Source organism: Phalacrocorax aristotelis, chromosome 26 (genome assembly GCF_949628215.1).
Source record: "Phalacrocorax aristotelis chromosome 26, bGulAri2.1, whole genome shotgun sequence".
NCBI classification, from domain to species: Eukaryota; Metazoa; Chordata; class Aves; order Suliformes; family Phalacrocoracidae; genus Phalacrocorax; species Phalacrocorax aristotelis.
This window is the reverse complement of record NC_134301.1, coordinates 3030128-3051158: the sequence shown is the minus strand read 5'-3', so window position 1 is coordinate 3051158 and position 21031 is coordinate 3030128. Positions and strand designations below refer to the sequence as shown.

The window sequence follows — 21031 nt, the reverse complement described above, 5'->3', positions numbered from 1 at the left end:
CCACCGTGCCCGCGCCCGTGCTCCCCCCGGTGCCCGTCTCCTCCGTGTGCCCCCCGCCGCGCCCGCGCCCCGCCCGCCCCCCCGCAGCTCCCCTCCGGGCCGCGGGGGGCGCTGTGGCCCCGCCGCGCGCGGGCGGGCGGAAGGCGGCTTCGGCGGCGGCCGGAGGGCGGGTCGGCGCCTTTGTGTGAGCCGAGCCGGGATGGTGCGGGGCGCCGGGCGGGTAAGGAGCCCCGCCGGCCTCCGGCTGCCCCCCGCCGGGCCCCGCCCGGCTCCCCGCGCCGCCCCCCCGCGCCGGGCCCCGCGCGACCCCCGCGGGCCTCCCGCCGCCCCCATGGAGCCCCCCGGGCCCTCCCGCTGTCCCCCGGGGCTCCCCTCGGAGCCCCCCCGGGGCCCTTTCCTGCAGCACCCCGGGGCTCCCCCTTGGACACCCCCCCCCCCCGTGGCTCCCCTCACCACGACCCCCTGGGCGCGTCGTTGCCCCCCCCCTCCCGTGGGCCCCTCCGCTGCCCCGCGTGGCTCCTCCAGCCCGTCCGGGGGTCCTTGCCGCCCCTCCCCGCCCCCGTTGCTCCCCTTTCTCCCGGGGCAGCTTCGGGATGCCCTGTCCCCCCGCAGCGGGGCGGTCTGTCCCGCCTGCCCGCCCGCCTGCCCGCAGGCAGCGGGGCCTGCCCGCCCCTCCTCGCCCTCCGGGGCCGCCTCCTGCCCCCGCGCCCCACGGCTTTCCGTTGCCCCCCGGTCCCGTCACCCTGCTCCGTCTCTCTTCCCTCCTGTCCCGTCCCCGGGCCAACCCCCCCGCAGGGATCCCCACGCTGCAGGAATTGCCCACGTCCAGGCGCTTTCTGTGCTGGTGAGCGTTTCCCCTCCAGAGCCTTCCCTGGCCATCATCCTCCTCGTCCAGCGGTGTTTCCCCACTGCCTCCTCGGGCAGGGGCCGCCCGTGCCTCCATCCCTCGCCGTCCCAGGGCAGGACAGCCTGCCCTCAGCTCCTTTTTACCTTTCCCTGGAGCTGGGGCAGAAGGCAGCCCAGTCCCTTTCTGTCTCCTGCAAATCCCCGCTCTCTCTGCTGGTTTCTGGGGTCATTGCTCTCTGTCATGGGGAGAAAGAGAAGGGATTAGGGATAGAGCTCCCAGGGTAAGTTTGTCGAGACCCCAGGTGGCCCGAGAGCAGGCTGAGCACCTGTGAGTGGGACAGGGTGACAAAGGCAGTGGGACAAGGTGGAAAGATGCGCTCAGGTGGGTTGCCAGTGACATGGGCCAGGTGTCTGGTGGCAGCCTGGGAATACTGCACAAACCGCCCTGCTAAAAGAGTGCTGAAAGGTGCTGCAAGTCCCGGTGTAGCAGAGGAGAAATCCCAGGGAACCAGAGAAGCTGGCACGCAGGGGAGAGTCTGAAATGAGATCCCACCTGCAAACCGAAAGTTACCCTGTGGGTACGGGAGAAATCCGAAGCGAAGGTATGAAGCTGTGGTGGCTGGAGGAGACCCGGAGGTGAAGCCACCGGACGATGTTAGGAGTCTGAATTTCAGCCCTCCAGGAAGGAGTGTTATCCCTGGCTCGGGGAGAGGAGGGGCGTCTGTGTAACAGGCACCGGTCGGGGCTCAGTTTCAGAACTGAGCGGAGCTGTGAGGCAGAGGGACCTGTGTCCATGGCCAAATAGAAGTTGGAGCTTCAGGCTGTCGCTGGGAGAGTAAACGACTTCTTATTTTACTTGTTTGTGTTTTTCCCTTTGTGCATCTTTCCCTTCCCAAAGAGTCAGTCGTTGAAGTTACAAGATAGGTTTTAGTCAACCTCCGTCTAAGCAGCTGTGCTGCTGCCTCTCTGTTGCTTGTTGGGAAGGTGGAAAACCTGAGGTATGACTAGAGTGATGTCTCTTTGGTTGTTAAGGTATTAACACTTTTTGCATTTTCCGCTCTCTAGAGCCCCTTGCCCTGCCAGTTTCTGGATGCTAAGCACCTCCTGCTCATGCAGCTGATGAATGCGTGAAGAAGCTGACCAGGAGAGGGACTCTTAAGCAGCTGCTAAGATGGGCATGAGGATCAAATTGCACAGCACCAATCACCCCAACAACCTGCTGAAGGAGCTCAACAAGTGCAGGCTCTCCGAGACCATGTGCGACGTCACCATTTTGGTGGGCACCCGCTCCTTTGCCGCACATAAGGCTGTTCTGGCCTGCGCTGCAGGCTACTTCCAGAATCTTTTTCTGAACACGGGGCTGGATGCTGCTAGGACCTACGTAGTGGATTTCATCACGCCAGCCAACTTCGAGAAGATCCTCAGCTTTGTGTACACCTCGGAGCTCTTCACAGACCTAATCAATGTGGGCGTCATTTATGAGGTGGCGGAGCGGCTGGGCATGGAAGATCTGCTGAAGGCCTGCCATTCAACCTTCCCTGACTTGGAGAGCTCAGCCATCACGAAGCAACCCTCCCTGGCCATGAGCAAAGGCCGGTCAGGTCCTCTGAGCAGCACCTCCTCAGAGCAGAGCCATTCCTTGGGTGAAATCCGGAGCGGCGGGGAACACTTTGGCCCTGAACGGAGTTACATCTTGCACGGAGAAGTGGCAGGCAGCTACAAAGAGGATGACAGGAATACCGTGAGTGAAACCAGCCAAACTCTTCCCCTGATGCATCCGCAGCAGCCTCCCAAGACAGAACAGGAGTCAGATCAAGGGCAGTTTGCTCCTGCTGCGAGCATGGTGACCCAGCCCAGCCTGGGCAGCATGAACATTATTGTTCAAACCACTACAAGCTCCTGCCAGCAGTATAAGGTCCATAGCAATGGTGACTATGGCAAGAGTGGGTTCTTCACTGCTGATCCTTCCCTGGACATCTCCGTGGGGAGTAACTCCTGTCCCAGCAACAGTGACCACTCCAAAGAGCAAGGTTTTGGGCAGATGGATGAGCTTCAGCTGGAGGATTTGGGCGATGACGAACTGCATTTTGAAGATGCCAGTGAAGAGCTGGGCCCGTCGGAAGAAGTTATTGAGCTGAGCGATGACAGTGAAGAAGAGCTGGCCTTTGAGAACGACAGCCGGGATAGCAAGGCCATGCCCTGCCAGGTGTGCAAGAAGGTTCTGGAGCCCAACATACAGCTGATTCGCCAGCATGCGAGAGATCATGTTGATCTACTCACTGGGAACTGCAAGGTCTGTGAAACCCACTTCCAGGACCGTAACTCCAGGGTCACTCATGTTTTGTCCCACATCGGCATCTTTCTCTTCTCCTGCGACATGTGCGAGACCAAGTTCTTCACCCAGTGGCAGCTGACCCTCCACCGACGAGAAGGGGTCTTCGACAACAACGTCATCGTCCACCCCAGTGACCCGCTACCGGGGAAGATCACCGTGTTTGGGGGAGGCCCTAGCTCAGAGCTCGCATGTGCTGCCTGTGGGAAGCCTTTGGCCAAAGATTTCCACACTGTCCGCAACCACATCCTGGAGCACGTGAACTTGAAAAGCCAGACATGCGGTGTGTGTGACCAGAGGCACCTCAGTCTCTGCAGCCTGATGTGGCACACCCTGTCTCACCTGGGGATCTCAGTCTTCTCCTGCTCTGTTTGTGCCAACAGCTTCGTGGATCGGCACCTCCTGGAGAAGCACTTGGCCGTTCACCAGAACATGGAGGAGGCTCTTTTCCGGTGCCACTTCTGCGGCCAGAGCTTCAAGCTGGAAGCAGCGTATCGTTACCACGTCAGCCAGCACAAGTGCGGGGGCAGCCTAGACATCCGACCCGGCTTTGGAGACCGTCTCCAGCAGCAGGGCCTGCAGAAGAGGAAGCTGCCGGAGGAGTTCCTGAGCGAAGACTTGGCACTGCAAAACCAACCAGGCAACAGCAAGTACAGCTGCAAGGTCTGTGGGAAGAGGTTTGCCCACACCAGTGAATTCAACTACCACCGGAGGATCCACACCGGAGAAAAGCCCTACCAGTGCAAGGTGTGCCACAAGTTCTTCCGCGGCCGCTCCACCATCAAGTGCCACCTGCGAACGCACTCGGGAGCCCTCATGTACCGCTGTACTGTGTGCGGGCATTACAGCTCCACGCTCAACCTCATGAGCAAGCACATAGGTGTGCACAAAGGCAGCCTCCCCCCGGACTTCACCATCGAACAGACTTTCATGTATATCATCCATTCCAAAGATGCGGAGAAAAACACGGACAGCTGATGGGGTGAGGCAGGGCAGGGCCAGCAAAGGAGCAAATACTAATTACAGAAGCTGTGGAAAAAATGTCATTTATTTTATTTAAAGGTCAGGCATCATGGATGGAATCCTCCTTTCCTATTTTTTTTTTTCTGTTGGCCTTGGTAGGGCCTTTTAGATTGGTGGCATTGTACAAATTAACAGCACGTAAGCTACATCACTGTTTCCAAGAAGTCTGTCGTGTTTACTTACCTCTGGTCCTGTTAGAGGCCATCGAGTTCTGTGTTTTTAGCATTTCTCACTAAGTTTTGAATCTAGATTTTTTTTTTTTAACCTTTTAGCCCACTTGACTAGGCTAACCCTCAGTTTGAGATTGTCCACAAACTGATGCTGCTAAGATTTTTCACACCTGACCTCAGTAGAGAGGGACAGAGCCAGAGCAGGGTGGTGCTGGACTCAAAGAAAAGGAAAACAAAAAAGAAAAAAATGGAAAAAAAGACTCGTTCTGGGCATCACTCGGGTTCTGCTGCTATTGCAAGGAGATGAGCAAAGTCCGTATCACAGAATCAGCTTTGAAGTTGTTGCTCCGTTGCAGGGGAGGTGAGCAGGCAGCATGTGAGTGACACGCTGACATGTAAATGAGCAGGGATACCTGGTGGTAAATGAGCAGGAGGGTGATTGTCGCTCACAAGGGCAGTTCCCGGGCAGTGCCGCTGCGCTCCGGGAGCCCTGCCCGAGCAGGCAGCGTGGCGGGCGGCTTCTCTGCCATTCCCGTGACACGCTGCTCGCTCATGCCCCGAGACCCTGTCTCCAAAGGAGGAGATGGAGGCGTGACACCACCTCTCTGAAGAGCTGGAGCAGTAGGGCGGCTGCGTGGAAGGAAAGAGATGGATGCATGAGCAGAGGGAGCTCTCAGGAGAGTTGCTGGACTGGAGAGGGCAGGGGAAGCAGGTTCATGTCATGGGCTGGCTGCTCCTTGGGAGATATTTTGTGATGGCATGGTCACGCCTAACTTCTGCTGGCCTGCAGCTGACCGTCGGGAGCATGTTGACGTCTTCGCGGCTCTCTTCTGCCAACGGCAGCTGTGCACGTCGTGCTCTGCCAGCACTGTGTGTCCCAAGGGCTGCCAGTTGCTGGAAGCGCTGGATGCCAGAGAGTGGCGTCACTGCAGCTGCGTGGATCCCGTCAGTCGAGACGTGATGAAGCTGTTGCCTTAACTCCCAAAAAGGTACCTCTGAGCTCTCTCTGCTGAAGGGATAGCCCCCTCCCGTGGCTGCCGCCCTGGATCACCGTGTCCCGGACACGTCTCGTGGCAAATGTGTGTTGCAGGGTGTTGCTGGTGCGATGTGAGTTCGTTCATCGTCTGTCGAATCATGCTGTAACTTCAGCAGGCACCGGCTGGGGGCTGCAGCAGAGCAGCTCCGGGAGCCGGCAGCGATAGCAGCTGGTGAGAACCTTGGCTCAGCCTCTCCTGGACGCGCGTCAGGCGTGGGCTGGGGACTCCTCGGCACGGTGGGCTCTCCCGGCTGCGCTGGCGAGGTCAGCTCTGCCGGCAGTGTTTACACCAGGAAGGGTGGGGATCGGCTTTTTGCTATGTTATCCTGCTGTGGGGCAGAGATGGAGAGGAACAAATATTTCCGATGCCGCAGCATGAGTTATGGCTGCCCTTAGGTAACTCATTCTACCTCACAAACAGGAAGCGCTCAGGGCTTTCAAGCCACAGTCGTAGTAAATTGGCTCCTGCGCTTCTGTAAAGATATGCTGTTACAAAACAAAACTAGTGATTTGCAAACCCTGTAAACTCATCCCGCTTTCCCCTCCTTTTGAAGGGACAACCCGTGGCAGAGGAGCGGCATGGGCTGGACACGTGGTTGGTGAGCTAGGAATTCCTGGGGGTTGCTCCCCCCGCTCCGCTGTGGCCTTGGGCAAGTCACTTCACCTCTTTGCCTCAGTTTCCTCATCTGTAAAATGAGGGTGGTAACACTTGTGGTACCTACCTACCTCCCGTGAGCGCAGTGAAGATTGCTGGCTCGTACCTGCCAAGTGTGTGGGAGATGCAGAGCGCTTAGTGAATATTGACGTTTAGCATCCTAGGGAAATGACAGCCTCTGTCCTTTCCTGTTCTGTACCGACTCCTGGACCTGGCTGGGTTGGTTTACTCCTGCTACAGCCTTCCCCATCGAAAGCAAACTTCCCTTTAGCCCCGTCCACATCACAGTCCTGTGAAACAAGCTCTGTAGCAATACAAGAAGTGGGGGACGGCTCTGCCGCTGCGCCTGCAGAGGGGCTGGGGGAAGCAGCAGTGTGCGTGCTGAGGGGTAGCAGCGCTGCAGCGTCCCCTGCGGTTTGCAGAGCACGACTCCCCATCGGCTGGGCATGTTGCTGTTGGGAGCGGGAGGAGTTTGCATCCCAGGGAGAGGGGGTTTGGAGGGTGCAGAGATGTGCAGCTGCTGAAAGCCCCTGCCCATCAGCTCCATCCGTCTTCCGATCCCTGTGGTTTGCCTGGAAAGCGGCGTTTCCACCACGGCAGCTCCGGGTCCAGCTCCACTGTGACAGGGGAAGAGACAAGAGTCAGTGTCCAGCTGTGTCCCCGCCGGCAGTGCTGAGCCCTGGCCGGACCTAATGACTCTTCCCAGGCAGCTCCTTCATCCTGAGCATGGGTCATCCTCAGTCACCCCAGGGACCTGCAGTCCCCGAGTCCGATCCCACTGCACAGAGGTGGGGTGGGAGAAATGGACCTTGCTGAGGTGGAATGGGAGGACAAGGCTGAGGATGAGGCTGTTGGGAGTTTGTGTCCTTTTCCCAATTCCTCTAATATTGGCTGGGTTTGGGACCAGCTGGCATTGCCCTGGGAGGTGTTAAACTGGATTGGTCCTGATTTTGGTGCCTGGAGCCTGTCTTCAGAGGAGGAGAGGCACCAAAGCGATCACCAACCCTGGGGCTGTCCAGGCTGTGCCGCGTGTGCTGCTGGAGCTCTGGTTTCCAAACTCCGGTCTCATGGTGCCGGTCGGTTGCCAGGCCATAGTCTGTGATCTCTAGCTGGTCTGCAGAGCCATGTTTAGCCTAGTGTTGTTAAGTTTAAAAGAAAAAAAATATTTTGAGAACACATGGTGCTCTAGGAAAGCATGGGAGTTGACGGCAGTTTGCTGGAGGCTCCTCTGAGGACCTCTTTGAGTTACAGGGTTTCTTTGTTGTCCTGGTGGTGGCAAGGCGGGCTGGTAGACAGGAATGGATGTGACCTGCTCTGCTCTGGCGATTGCTATGAAGGATGTGAGGGAGGCAGACAAGGCTTAGGAGAGCTGAGTCCTTAAAGCCTCAGGACCCTCCTAAAATGTCCCAGAAGCCGTGATGAGCTTTTGGATGGGTTGGGGTGCTGCCACGCAGTAGCATCTGCAGCCCCGTATCTAGTTAAGCTGTGAAGCAAAAGCCTTTTGTGCACATAAACCAAAAAGAGAAGCTTTTACACTGAAACATTAATGGGCAAAGCAAGCCCACCCTTCTAAGCACAGGGACAGGAAAGCAAAAGCCCACCTCGTTTTCTGCTGGTTGTTTTTGGTTGTGGGGATGGGGTGGGGCGACTGGGTCTTTGGCGTTTCTGTGTCTTGGATTCTTTCCTGTGTTATAATTAATTACTGCCACATGAAATATCCTGAGATCAGCAGCGGGTCCCATCTGCAGAGGGGGTGCAGGGACAGATCTGGACCTGCAGCGCTCCTGCGCTGGGCTGGCCTCGCGCTGCAGCTCCTCCTCAGAGGGGTTGTCCCAAGAGGGGTCAGAGACCTGCGCTCTCCCTCCCCTGGCAGGGTCCTGGGCCTCTCCAAGCCTGCGGCCAGCGTCAGAGCTATGTCGTCCCTGTCCCCTTGGCAGTGGGGCTGTCCCCGAGTCCGGCCAGCCTGGCCAGGAGTCCCAGCGTTCCTCCAGGAAGCTGTGTGGATGGAGCAGTGGGGCTCATCCGAGCCCCCCACAGGCTTCATTGCCCCGAGGAGCCGTAGCTCCAACCTGGCTGCGTTGCGGTGGAGGCACCCGGTGATGGCAGGGGCTCCTGGCCAGCGGCGCGGGGCTCTGTGTGTGTGCCAGGGGCGCAGCCGCGCATGGCTCTGCGCTGGTGGCCAGGCGCTGTTCCCAGTGGTGGGGAGCTGGGGTGGGGACCCCGCGCCTGCGTCCGTTCCTCGCTCCGCCGCTGACTCGTGGTGTGGCCTTTGGCAAGCCGGCTCGCCTCCTGGCCTCACTTCCCCCCACTGTGAACGGGGGGGGGACAACACTTACCTACCTCGCCTGGGGCGGCTGTGAGGTTTAACTCGCGTTTGCAAAGTGCTCTGGGATCCTCGGGGTGCAGGAAGGGAATGCGGAGGGGAAGTGCTTCGCCATGAGCTGTGCTGGCGGTGTTCGCAGAGAGCGGCCGGGTCGTGAGTCCTCGTGGGAAACCCTGACACAAAATCCCTCTCCAAAAGGCAGTGCTTCGAGACTGGTCTTACTCTGTCTAATAAACCGCAAAGTTCAATTTTATTCTCCCCTTTCTCAAAAGATCCAGGTCTCTTAACAGAATAATTAAGCAGAAGAAAAAGAGTTGAATTGCTGTCTAACCTTTTTGTTAAGTTAATAGTAGGTACTGACCTCCTGATATTTAAGTGTTTACTATCTCTTTGCTGTAAAGTTTTGTATATTTTGTAAACTTTCCCCCCAAACAGTAGATGTCTAAAATCGTTGTACATCGGGTTCTTTTATACTCCATTGTTCAGCACAAAGTGTGGTTTTTATTTAGAATAATAAAATGCAAAATGTTGACCTCTTGTACCTTGCTTCTTTATAAAACTTGTTTCTTTAAATGTGCAGATTGGCATTTCTGTCTCTTCAGGAGTGCCTGGGAAAGCACGTGAGCCGTTCCTGGTATCCTGCTCCTGTGCTGTGCTCTGCAGGATTTGTGGCACGAGTCCAGGCAGCCGGGGCCTCTTCCTCGCCACCTCCTCTGGCACCCAGAGCAGCGCGAGGAGAACTGACTCTGGCATTCCTGCAGGCTGTTTCCGCAGCAGGTTGGGAGCAGAGACCTCATTAGAAACCATTTAGGAAATTCTTGGAGTTTGTGTTCCTTGATAAGCCCTTTCTGTGCTGCCAGTGCTGTTTCACTGAGACCTGGACCTTCACAGGCTCGGAGCTGTTGGCTGGCAAGCCAGATCAGCGGGCAAATGCTGCTGGCATTTTCAAGAGCCGCTTTAGCTTTTCTCCAGCAGCGAGGCTTCCTTCTCGGTTCGGGGTTGGGGCAACCTGCCTGCCGGGCACTGCCGTCGTCCGGGGCTGCTGCAGCTGCTCGGGCAGAGCTGCTCTGGGGAGGGCTAACCTGGCGGGACGGGAACAGTTCCCCGTCACCAACCCGGTGACCAGCAATGGGCACTGGCAATTCCAGCTGGGAGGGTGGTCCGGGGGTATATAGCCAGTCATTGCTAAAGGTGCCTGTGGCTGGCCCAGTTTACCCTAAGGGGTGGTGAAGGCTCTAAAGGGAGACTAAGGGACCCGGCTAAAGGACTTGCTGGGCTTCAAGCCCACTTCACTGCATTGGGCTGTATGAGGGTTTATTTGAGGCCACTCTGGCCGTGAGGCCTATGAACAAAGTTGCAGATGCATTAGGAGAGTTAAAAAATCAGAAGTTTAATATGTCAAATACCAAGTTTTACATGTTTCAGTAACTTGAAATGGAATGTTGCTGTCCTGGTTATGTCACACGTCAAGTGTGTTGTTATTGTGTACTTATCTTCCATGTCTTCATTGAACGTGGCAGGGTATTAGCAAAAGGAAGCCTTAGGGAAGATTCAGCATCAGAGCTGTGGGTCGTGTCAGCATGAAGCTGCCTTCACATTCACCGGCCAGTTTTGGAGCTGCTCGGCTTCACTGCGCACGTTGTGCCCAGGAGGGTGGCAGGGACAAAAGCGGTGAGGTCCTGTGTCAGTGCGGATCCCGAAGGACGACCCCTGCCCCGGAGGACTTCGTCTAATTGGCTCGACACTCTCAAGTTGTGAAACTGTGTGTAAGTAATGCAATTAAGGCAGAGGAAGGGCCGCAAGTTGCTTCCCTCAGCAGGGCGCTGTTGTGTCTGAGGGGACTGGCTTCTTCCCCAGCCGCAGCGCAAAATATTTCTGTGTAAAAGACAGATATGGCTTTTTCTGTTAAAACCAGTATCCCCAGGTAGTAAGAAGGAACGTCTCTGTGCACAAGGAGTCCTGAAGTGTTTACTGATTTATCCTGTCACAGGGCTCCTGTAAATAGCAGAGCCATTGCCCGCCAGTCCTGTGATAACTGTGTGCCCGTGTTAACCCCTGGTCGTGGGCTTCTCCCGCAGCCCGGGACATCCTGCTCCCCACCCCACCGCTCTGCTGTGAGCATCCTGTCCCTAGATTTGCTTATGCTTTGCTTTTTTAAAAATGTGTTTCTTGAGCAGCTCAAGGCCTTTGGTAGATTTATGAACTCCCTTCCAGTGACTGTCGCTCTTTCACCTTCCCCTGCCGAGGGCTTGACCCGCAGCACGTGACTTAGCAGAATCCGGACAATGATGAACTTTCTCCGGATGCTCCAGTTTCTTACACAGCCAAAGCCCAGCCCATGCTCCGGCTCCGAGGCTTTCCGCACGCGTACGTGTTCCCGCGGGGCATGCTCCAGTGCGACTTTGATTGAAAAAGAGCACACGTGAAGGGCTGCTGGAGCCTGCCAGCATTTAAATTTGTGCCCAGTGGCCTTAGAAACCTGCCAGGAGATCCCTAAAGGAGGTGGGGTTTAATGGAATGGGTCTCCTGCTGCGAAACACAAACTGGGCACCCCAGCTCTGCTGCCGCTGGTCACGTTTGGAAGCAGCTGTGCCCAGTCAAACCCAACTTTAACCATCACTAGTTTACTGCTGGGTTTGCAAAATCGCTCTCAATGAGTTGCTGATCTTGAACCTCCCTGCATTAAAGCTCAGGTCTGTGTTGTGCTCAGCCCCTCAGGGTCGCATTGCCTTCATTTCTGTAAAATCAGGCTTTCAGCCATTTTCTGGGCATGGGGAGAAGAGGTTTGTGTTTCAAATGAATGAATTTCCTCTCTCCTGCTTTGGATGGCATCACAGAGAGGGGCAGCACTCACCGGGCACCTCTGCAGCACCGTGTATCCGGAGCACGTGGATAAATGTAGGTCAGGGGCTGCAGAAAAACTTGTGGTGAAGGGAAAGGATCATGTGCCCCCAGCCCCGCGGCTGGGGCGGGTACGGGGGTCGGGTCCCAGGGGCCGGATTTGTGTTCAAACTTCCGAGCAGGCGGAGTAATGCACTTTATTACTGCAAGTGTTTCTTTTGGAAAACAGGAAATATCACATTCTCATATTCTTTCTTTAGCTAAATAGATCTGATAGAGCAGCACATCAGAGGCAAGAAGTCTGTGGCTCCCCACACCATCTCATTTCACGTTTGGCACCCTGCCCTGCCTTCAGAGCACAGGAGGTGGCCAGCCAAGAAGTGCTGTTTAAAAGCAAAGTGTCTGCTTATCACCAGGAAAAACAATCTTACTGACCTCAGTGAGTGCAGGGAGCTGTCCCCCCCCCGCAACCGCTTGCCAGCGATGAGTGCGAGAGTCTGATCCCCCTTAATTGGGAGGGTTGTTGTCCTTTGTGATGACTATGGAGTGCTGCGTGGTGGAGGAGGAATTGTCTGGTCCCTTCTGGCTGCGTTGGTCTTTGGGGATGTACTTAACCACGGCAGAGATGAGCTTGCTGCGGAAGTTTTTGCTTAGGAAGTTGTAGAGGACTGGGTTGATCACGCAGTGGAGCAAGGTGAAGCAGTCTATGATGTCATAGAAGAAGTAGAGGAAGTGGGCGAAGGTGCAGTGGAGGATGATGTGGTTGCCATCGAGGGTGAGCAGCGTGAGCATGATGTGGAAGGGCAGCCAGCTGACGAGGAACACCACGATATAGGCATAGATGAGCAGACAGTGCTTCCTGCTCTCCGGCTTGGTGCGCTTGATGAACCTGGCTGTCAGGACATTAAAAATGGTGATGATGGGGAAGGGGATGAGGAACCCAATGGTGGTGGTGGCCAAGCTGACTGCCAGTGCCCATTCGTCATAGGTCTCGAAGGGGGCCATGAAGATGCAGATGGGCTCTCCGGTATTGACCAGCTGCATGTGAGCAACCTCCAGGAATGGGATCGCTGCTGCCAAGACCCAACTGCAGGCGCAGATGATGCGGCGTGCGCGGTGCTGATGTTTACGCCAGAAGAGGGAGGAGCTGGTCAGGGACACGTAGCGATCCACACTAAGGCAGGTAAGGAAGAAGATGCTGGCATACATGTTGGCAAAGTAGAAGTAGTGTGTGAAGCGGCAGAGGAAGCTGCCCCAGAGCCAGGTGTAGTCCAGCATCACCTCCAGCATCCAGATGGGCAGCGAGAGCAGCACTCCGAGGTCAGCAATAGCCATGTTGATGATGTAGAGGTTGACCAAGCTCTTGTTGCCCCGTGTCTGCCAGTTGACCCAGATGACAAGGAGGTTCTCCACCAAGCCCACCACGAAGATGACCAGGTAAAGGATGAAGAGGATCACCCGCTTGACGTTCTCATCCAGGCTGAACTCGCAGAAGGTGTAGGTGTAGTTGAGGAGGTGGAAGAGCTCGGACCAGTTGTGGTAGTCCCCATACTCATTCAGGAGAGTGTGTGTCTCGGTGGGGACAGTGGTTGCCTCAGCCATCCTGGTAGCTGCAAGGAAAGGGAAAGCACTGAGTTCTGGCTCAGCGGCTGCACTGAGCCAGACAGCTTGAAAACACAGAGAAACAGCCGATCTCTCCTGAGCTCAGTCCTTGTGGAAGGCTCGGGAAGTACCCATCTGTACTTTTTTTTAATCCAGTTTTTATTCCTGTGGTGAATTCCCGCATCAGCCCTCAGAAGAGACTGTATCCACGCTGGACGATAACTTCATGTCCCAGGCAAAACGCAAGCCACAAGCACCAGCCGCCTGTTCACCCACCCGTGCTCCCAGGTGGTGGCTGTCCCCTGTCCCACAGCCTGGTCAGCCAGGGCTGGGGACCGATGGACAGGGGGGACAAAGGGCAGGTGAGAGTGCCCGCAAGCCCCGAGGTTCAGCAGCATCAGTCACTGCAGGAACGGAGCTGTCGACCCAGGAGTGCAGCAGGAGCCACCCCCCCAGAGGCTCGTGCTGTCCCCCAGACACCTCTGGAGCCAAGGTCCTGCCGCCGCGGAGCCTGTGGGACTCCCGAACCCAGCTCTGCTGCTCTGCCCTTGCATGCAGCGACCAGCTGCGAGGTGTCCAGGGCACAGGCAGGCACCCGGGCCATTGAATGCACCAGCAACCATGTCTGCTCGACTCTTCGCCAGCGGGAAAGCCCCCGTCCCCCACCCAAGCCCTCGGTGTGCAGTTGCCTTATAAACCCGGGTAGACGCCCTCGCTCTGCCTGTCTCGCAGCTGCGTTGCTGGGAGCTGTCAGGACTTCCAAGTAGGTGACAAAATTATAAACTTAAGGGAAATGCAGTTGACCTTAACATCCTTTTATTGCCCCAAGTGTGAGATCTCCAATCCCGGCACAGCTGCATCTGCGTGACGAAGGCGCCGCGGACCCCGTTCAGGCTCGTGTCGCTGGAAGACCTCGCAAGACCAGCCATTCCCCTGGGAAAGCCAGAGGGGCGTGCGGTGCCACCGGGGCATTTCCGTGGCTCTCAGAGCCCCGTGAGTGGGAAGCACTGCAGCCAGGTGTCCCCCACAAGACCGTCAGCCCTGCGGGCAAACGGGTGTCACCCGCCACTCCCGAAACCATGAAGGTGAGGAAAGCGAGCCCCCCGGGCTGGAGCCCCCTGTCCCTAAGACTTCTTGCCCTCCCACCCTTGCCAAGCTGTAGGTCCCAAGAGAGGCCGGTGGGAGAGGGGACAGACGGACACAGGCAGGGAGGGAGAGGCGTTGGCTCACCGGCAGCAGAGCCGAAGGCTGTGCGTAGGGGCTGCTCGGGGAGCGCGGCGATCCTCTCGGCTTGGCGACTCACACGCCTCTGGGAGAGCAGAGCCGCAATGGTGCAGCGCTCGGGGTGGGCTTGTTGGCTGCTTCCCAGCAGGAAATGACCGTCGTGGTCCGACATCCTGAGACAGCCCAGTGTGGGTGACATTTGACTTGATTTCCAGCCCCAGGGCTTGGCTCCCGTTTGATTTTGCCGCAGGACTGGGGATGGGCGCAGGGAGGCCCTGGGCAGGTGTTGGTGTCGAAGCTGTGGGTGCCTGAGGATCAAGTGGGGCTCCTGAGGGCTCCTCCCCTGCAGGTCCCCTCTACTGTCACTCCCATGGGAGCAGCTGCTGCAGCCTCACTGGTCTTGGGGGCTGGATCCTGCCTGGGTCCTGCTGCAACTGTGGGCAGGAGGGGAAAATGCATCCTCTGGGGTGGACCCAGCTGAGCCAGGTCCTCCCTCAGCTCTGGGAGTCCCAAGGGGTTGGGGTGGCAAACATGCCACTGACTGTCCCTCATGCCCACACATCGCTGGTGAGTTCAGGGTTTCCTTTGGGGGGAAAAGGGCCAAAAGCTGAATGTCTCTGCCAGGTCGGCGCTGCTTGTCACTCTGAGCTGTCTCAGGAATTGATGGCAGATGGCTATCACCACAGAAACACCTCTGGCCAGGCAGCAATTAATCATCGAACCATGATTGCCTGGCAGTTTTGCAGGGGAAGGGAGGGGGCTTGAGCCTTGCCCTGGCACTGGGGAGGGGGCTGACAGGCAGAAAATTTTGCATCAAGCTGCAAGTCCTGCAAAACAATTGCAGGAAATCTCCTTTTCGAGTGCAGACAAGACTTTGTGATCAACAATCGGCTCGGAAGGAAGGCACGGCCGGAGCAGGGAAGCACGAGGGCACTGATAAGTCGGGTCTCACAACAACAAGCCCGGCGCCGGTGGCCCCGCGTGCAGGTACCCAGCCCCAGCAGGACCGAGGCCCCGGGTTGCAAACAGGAACTCGGCAGCTTTGTGCTCGCCCCGAGCGCGACGGGGCGCGTTTCGGCTTGGCCACAGGCCGCTGGGGGGGCCACGAAGGGCTGCTCTGCCACCCGATGGCTGGGGGAGCTTTGCCTCCCTTGGGAGGCAGGGATGGCCATTCTGTTTCCATTTAACAGGTCAGGAAATTTCCACACCAAACCCTCAGATCAGGAACGACCTGGGTGCTGCAAACCTTTGCCATCGGGGTTTGCGCAGGGGCTGCCGGTCCTGGCAGGGACAGCGAGGTCCCGGAGCTGTTTGCATTTCTGAGCCAGCTGAGCCGTGGGCAGGGGCAGGCGGCTCAGCACCTTCTCCCCATCTCTGCCGTGGTGCTTGGCACGCCCCGAGGCTGTCGGCACCCAAACATGTGCCCAGGAGCCCCCAGCCTCCCTGAGGGTCCAGTTCCCCCGCTTTGTCTGGATATAAGTGGGAAAAGGCTGTTTCCTCTCTGGAAAGTAGCCGCTTTGATCCGAGCGGGTCCTTTGGAGCCCAGCAGACCAGGCTTGGGTGGACAGCAGGCAGGAGGGTGGAGGAGAGGCCTGGCCAGTTCCACCGCCACCTGCCAGTGCGTGCTCCGAGGTGAAATAGGGGTGCCGGGTCCCTCCTGGCCACCGCCAGCCTGGCCCCGCGAGGGGGAGGGGGCAGCACAGACCCGGAGCAAGGTGGGCTCTGGGCAGCAGCACCAGGGATCTGCCGTTCTCCTGCCTTTCCCTCCCCGGGCAGCCAGCGTCAGCCCGGGGTGCTGCCGGAGGGATGCGGGCACAGGGGTCCCCGGGGAAGGGGCAGCCGAGGCCGCAGTGTCACGTGCCAGCAGCTCCGCTTTATGCAGCCTGGCCCCTTGGGGACATGTGGGCCTGAAACGTGGTGTGTGTGGGCTGCTGGGGACATCTTACTGGTTTGCTAAGCTGAGTAAAGAGCTCAGGAAAGCTTTCTTGGTTGGGGAAACATCTCAGCGAGCTGTAACGCAGCTTGCCCACGGGCCCTACGTGCTGCCTCCCATCCTGTTGTAGCTCCTCATTTCACCACCACCACCACCCCCCCCGAGCTTCATCACAGCCCGGGGGTGTCTTGGTCTCACGTGGGCTCAGCGTCTGCGTGGATGGGAGCAGAGTGGCGCTGGTGGGAGCAGGGCTGCTGCTAACGCTGCTCTTGTCCTGCAGGCAAGTGCATAACCTCAGGGACCTAACCCGCCGCTAGTCATTACTAATCAGCCCTTAATTAGAGGTATGAGTGATGCATGAGTCACCGCCTGCGTGCCAGGCTCCCTGCGCGGGCAGCGCCACGGGCTGGTTAACAATGGCGCCTTTTCCAGCCTGTCCTCTGGCAGCAGAGTCGGGAGCCGAGCCTTCCCCACGCCTTCCCCGGCCACACCAAGAGCTCGTCCCCACCAGCTGCAGCTTTCTCTGTGCGGGACCTGACCGCCCGCTGCCAGGGGAGTCCGCGGGCAATGGGCTGTGCAGTTGCCGGCGTTGTGCCAGGAAGGGAGTGACGGCTGCCAGGGCTGAGCCTGTCACCCGCGGAGGAGCTGGGAGGCTGCAGGGGCAGGGAGGCTGCACCAGCACTGAAGGGCCCCTGAGCAGCAAGGGAGGACGGAGCCTTTTCCAGCCGGCTCTCAGGCTTACCTGTGTGGCAGCAAGGGAGGAGATGGGGAGCCGAGGAGCAAAGCCCCTGCAGCCTGGGCTATGCAAACACAAGGAAAAGCCCAGATGCTGCAGAGTGGGGGGGTCCCGACAGCTCTCCACAGAGCTGGGGTGAAGCGCAACCAGCTTCGGGAGAACCTTTGCAAAGAGCGATTGCTCTCACCTCTCCTCAGAGAGGGAGCTGTGAGCCCGGAGGGCCCAAAGACTGGTGCTGCAGAAAGCAGCAGCCTTGAAGGTAAAAACATTTTTAATCAGATCCCAGGGCAGCGGCGTCCCTCCAGCACGAGGCAGTGATGGGGAGACAGAGCACTGCCAGCGCCTGCGGTGGCCCCGCAGCCATGATCGGCTGTGCTGGTAGGGGCAGATTGGCCCCTACGGCAAGGATGAGCTGGGCCCCCATAGTGGCCACGGGCCCCTCGAAGGGCTGCGGGGCAGAGGTGACCCTGTGCTGCAGCTCGGATGTCCCCGGGTGCGCAGCTGCTCTGGACACAGGCTGGCAGGGACCCCGCAGGCCGGCAGGGACCCCACCAGCATCAGAGCCACCCTGGCAGAGCAGGTCAGCCAGCACCATCGCCGGGCGGCTCTCGGGCACCTCTGACACTTGGGGTTCACCCCAGGCAGTCCCTCACTTTGCACCAGCTTTACTGAGCACGTTAACAGGGGCGAGCGGGTGCCCGTGGGCACTGTGCCTGCCTCCCCGGTCGGCGGCCATCCTCAGGGGTGCGTGGGTGTCCCCCCGGCTGGGACAGGCAGGAAGGGCCAGTGGTGGCATTGGTGAGCCAGGCTGGGCGGTAGCTGAGCGGCAGGAGGGCGAGCTGGGTGTCCCGGCTGCCTGCATAGTGGCTGCGAGGGAAGCGGGCGAGCAGAGCGCACGCCGTGATGCCGGTGACATGGGCCAGGCGGGAGCTGCTCAGGCAGTGCAGCAGGACAGCGCTCTTAGCGTCCGGGTGGGCAGAGAGGGGGTGAGTCCGTCCTGGCATGCCAGCGGTTGGGGGGTCACCAGGGAGTGCCAGGGCCACGCAGAGACGTACTAACAAGTCTTCAGGTAATGGTGGCCATAGGCAGCCTAGATCTCCACGGGCTGCTGCTCCCAGAGGTACCTGAAGTCCTTCACCACTGTCATAGGCTCAGCCATCCCTGTCTGGAAGCCACCAGGTTCGATGATGGCAACTCGCACCCCGAAGGGCCACATCTTGCACCTGGAGGTGCTAGGGAGGGGTTGTCAGTGCTGCAGATGGAGCTGCCATCCAAGCCAAGCAGGGGCTGGAGGGGCATTGAGCCGTGTGGGATGAGGGGGAGCCCATGACCCACCCTGGGCACCCCATCATCGCCCAGGTGGGTGCAGAGGAGCCCCCTCCCCTTGCTCAAGGGTTTCTCAGAAGCTTTCCTCTGCACAGGTGCTGCTCCAGGTACGCCCCCATTGCCCAACCTGTGGGCGACTGTGTTGGTATTTCACAAGACCCTGCTTTGCTCAGTGCTGTTTTCCTCTACAGGGGATGAAGTAACCGGGTGTAACATAAACCCTATGTGGGGAAAGTGGGCATGCCTGCACCTGCTAACGCACGCCTGCCTGCCTGCCAAGCCCCGGCACAGGCGAGCACCGTCAGCCACGAGCGGCGGGTGCTGCTCCAATGCATGGGTGTTGGGGAAGGCTTCAGTGCCGCAGCCCCAGCCAAGGCTGAAACCAAGCCCTGCAGGCGGGGAGGAGGAGTTGTCTTTATTCAGAAGCAAAGTGGTCTGTTAGCAGAGGACAGCAGGTTGTGAGACATACATTGGTTAGGAATTGGCACGGCCTCGGCTGCGGGTGATGCTGGATCCCACCCTGCGCTGCCAGGCCTTGGCTGCTGCTGCTTCTTGGCTGCCTACGGCCCCGTCCCTGCCTTAGGCTTTCCCGGCAGGTTTGGGGTACAACCAGGTGAATATGATGTCCGTGAGGGCTGACGGCAGGTAGCTGAGGGGGATGTAGATCAGCTTGGCGTCCCAGCCTGCAGAGTAGCGGGTGCGTGGGAAGCGGCTGGTCAGCGCGTGCTCCATGCAGTCCGTGACCAGCGTCAGGTTGGAGCTGCACTTATTTAGCATCTTCTTGAGTGATACCAAAACTGCAAAGGCAGAAAGTGCCGGTTAGGCTGCCGGGCTGAGACCCTTGAGCCGAATGCAGCCGAACAGCTCAGTGGGATGACAGGGCGGCAGGACACCCTGTGGCCCTGGGGATATGCCTTGTGTCAGGAGAGAAACAGCATTGCTTAACCTTTAGGTGAGCTACTTACACGCCTTCAGGTAATTCTCCCCGTAACTTGCTTTAGTTTCCTTTGGGAGCTTCTCCCAAACGGAAAGAAAATTATTCTCCAGGCTCTCAGCGTTGGTGATTGCCGTCTTGAAGTAGCCCGGCTCGATCATGCAGACCTTCACCCCGAAGCTGCGCATCTCAAGCCTAGAAGGGATCAAGCCCCATGGGACACAGGAGCAGCACCCAAGTCTTTCCGCTGCCCACCAGTGCAGCCTGCGTGCGGGCACCGGCTCCCACGTGGGATGCACGGCAGCCTTCGGCCAGAGGTACTGTGGGGAGCCTGACCACCCCAGCCCACCCCGCGCCAGCCCCAGCACGTGTCCGAGGCGGCACATCAGCAAACATCTGCTGAGGCTGGATGGGATGGGGCCAAGGCAGACGGCGGGGCCATGGCCCACAGGATCCAGTACAGGTGCAAGGTCCACTGAGGGAGGCTCAGTGCCAGGGCAGGCGGTGCCAGCCGGTGTGGCCAGGGCCACCCTGCCGCTGGGAAGTCATCAGGCAGGGGAATGAAATCAAAGCCCTGCCAAGCCCTTTGCCTTCCCTTCTCTGGGGCTGCCTCTGCGTGAGCTTAGCTGAAAGTGGAGCAGAGGCTGCCGGCAGCAGCCGAGGGTCCCCCTGGGCAAGAGATCGCTCCCGCAGGACCCAAGTCCGATAGCTGTGGCACAAGGCATCCTGACGTCTGGTCCACACGTTGAGCATCCCCACAGCCCCTCCACCCCTCCTCTCGCGCATCAGCAGCAGCTAAAACAAACTCCGCCTGCGCTTGCTTGTGGTTGTACGAGGAAACCAAACCGCTTGGCAGGCAGAGGCTCTGCTGGCCGAAGCCTGGAAAAACAAAGCAGGAAGCCTGGGGTGGTGTCTGTTGTGGCTGACTTACCTGAGACTGTCAGAGAAGGCCTCCACGCCGTACTTGGAGATGCAGTACCCCCCACCAAAAAAGGAGACGCGGCCCATCACGCTGGACACGTTGACCACCCGGCCCTGCGCCCGCCGCAACAGGGGCAGGAGGCTCAGCGTCACGTCGATGAGGCCAACCAGGTTGACGTCCAGCACCTTGACGAAGTCATCCCTGGTCAACCACTCATTCGGGGCGGTGGGGATGGTGATCCCCGCGTTGTTCACCAGCCCCCAGAGACCTGAGGAAGTGGGATGGGGTGAGCTGGGGCCGCTCCCCTGCCCACGGCCCCGCTTCGGCGCTGGCTCTGCTGGCACAGGTTGGCGGAGCGGTGGGAGGACCGGCGGGGGTGACGATGGGGGCGGCTGCCCTGTCCTACCTTGGTTGCCCACACGCTCCTGGACCCAGGCGGTGGCGGCGGCGATGCTCTGGCTGGAGGTGACGTCCAGGAGGACGGTCTGCAGCCGCGACGAGGTGGCCGCCTGCAGTTGCGCGGCTCCTGTTTTGGTCAAGCAGGCGGCCAGCACCCGCAGGCCCCGCGCGTCCAGCTGCCGCGCCAGCAGGTTCCCGAAGCCGCTGTCGCAGCCCGTGATCAGCACGTACTTCTCTGAGAGCCTCGGCACCATCTGCCGCTCTCGGTGCCAGCGCCGCAGCAGGTACAGCCCCGCCAGCACCACCGGCAGGTACAGCCACATCCTCGGGTGCGGGCACCGGGAGCAGGAGCGGGACGGGGAGCGAGCGCGGGGCCGGGAGAGCCGCGGGCGCGGTGGCTGAGCTCGTCCGGCCCGACTTTGGCCCTGCCCGCCGCGCCGCTGTCAATGATTAATGAGCGCCGCCGCGGGCTCGGGCGCGGCTCCGGTGCAACGACCGAGAGGCGGCGGGGCAGCCCGCTGGCGTCGCCCGCTGCTCGCTCACGTCGCGGTGCTGCCGCCCCGAGTCCGGCCCCGGGGCTGCGGGCTCTGTCCCGGGCTCCGCATCGGCCCCGGGGCTCCGCTGCGGCAGCGGCCGTGCTGGGGCGGCTCCGGTCGGGTCGGGTCCGGTCGCCGCCGCCCCGGGCCCCCCCGGACCCCCCCGGACCCCCCCGGACGCCCCCGGGCCTCC

General features: G+C 59.3%; 3 protein-coding genes across 4 annotated transcripts; 1 reads left to right on the top strand and 2 right to left on the bottom strand.

Moving 5' to 3' along the window:
• Positions 1-125: 125 nt before the first annotated feature.
• On the top strand, positions 126-8915 carry ZBTB39 (zinc finger and BTB domain containing 39). Of its 2 annotated transcripts, none has more exons than XM_075075658.1 (2): positions 126-220; positions 1912-8915. In XM_075075658.1, exon 2 carries the CDS (start codon positions 2018-2020, stop codon positions 4154-4156), a length of 2139 nt encoding a protein of 712 aa, XP_074931759.1. In that variant the 5' UTR covers positions 126-220; positions 1912-2017; the 3' UTR covers positions 4157-8915. The 2 variants fall into 2 exon arrangements, with proteins under 2 accessions (XP_074931759.1, XP_074931760.1); XM_075075659.1 differs by lacking the exon at positions 126-220 and adding an exon at positions 560-844.
• A 2490-nt stretch (positions 8916-11405) lies between these two features.
• ACKR5 (atypical chemokine receptor 5) lies at positions 11406-14239 on the bottom strand. The gene is made up of 2 exons (XM_075075660.1): positions 14059-14239; positions 11406-12836 (listed from the first exon to the last, which is right to left on the bottom strand). The coding sequence occupies exons 1-2, from the start codon at positions 14222-14224 to the stop codon at positions 11734-11736; spliced, it is 1269 nt and encodes a 422-aa protein (XP_074931761.1). The 5' UTR covers positions 14225-14239; the 3' UTR covers positions 11406-11733.
• A 4202-nt stretch (positions 14240-18441) lies between these two features.
• LOC142048739 (retinol dehydrogenase 16-like) lies at positions 18442-20922 on the bottom strand. Its single transcript, XM_075075912.1, has 4 exons — positions 20310-20922; positions 19913-20171; positions 19013-19176; positions 18442-18844 (listed from the first exon to the last, which is right to left on the bottom strand). The coding sequence occupies exons 1-4, from the start codon at positions 20623-20625 to the stop codon at positions 18627-18629; spliced, it is 957 nt and encodes a 318-aa protein (XP_074932013.1). The 5' UTR covers positions 20626-20922; the 3' UTR covers positions 18442-18626.
• Positions 20923-21031: the final 109 nt, after the last annotated feature.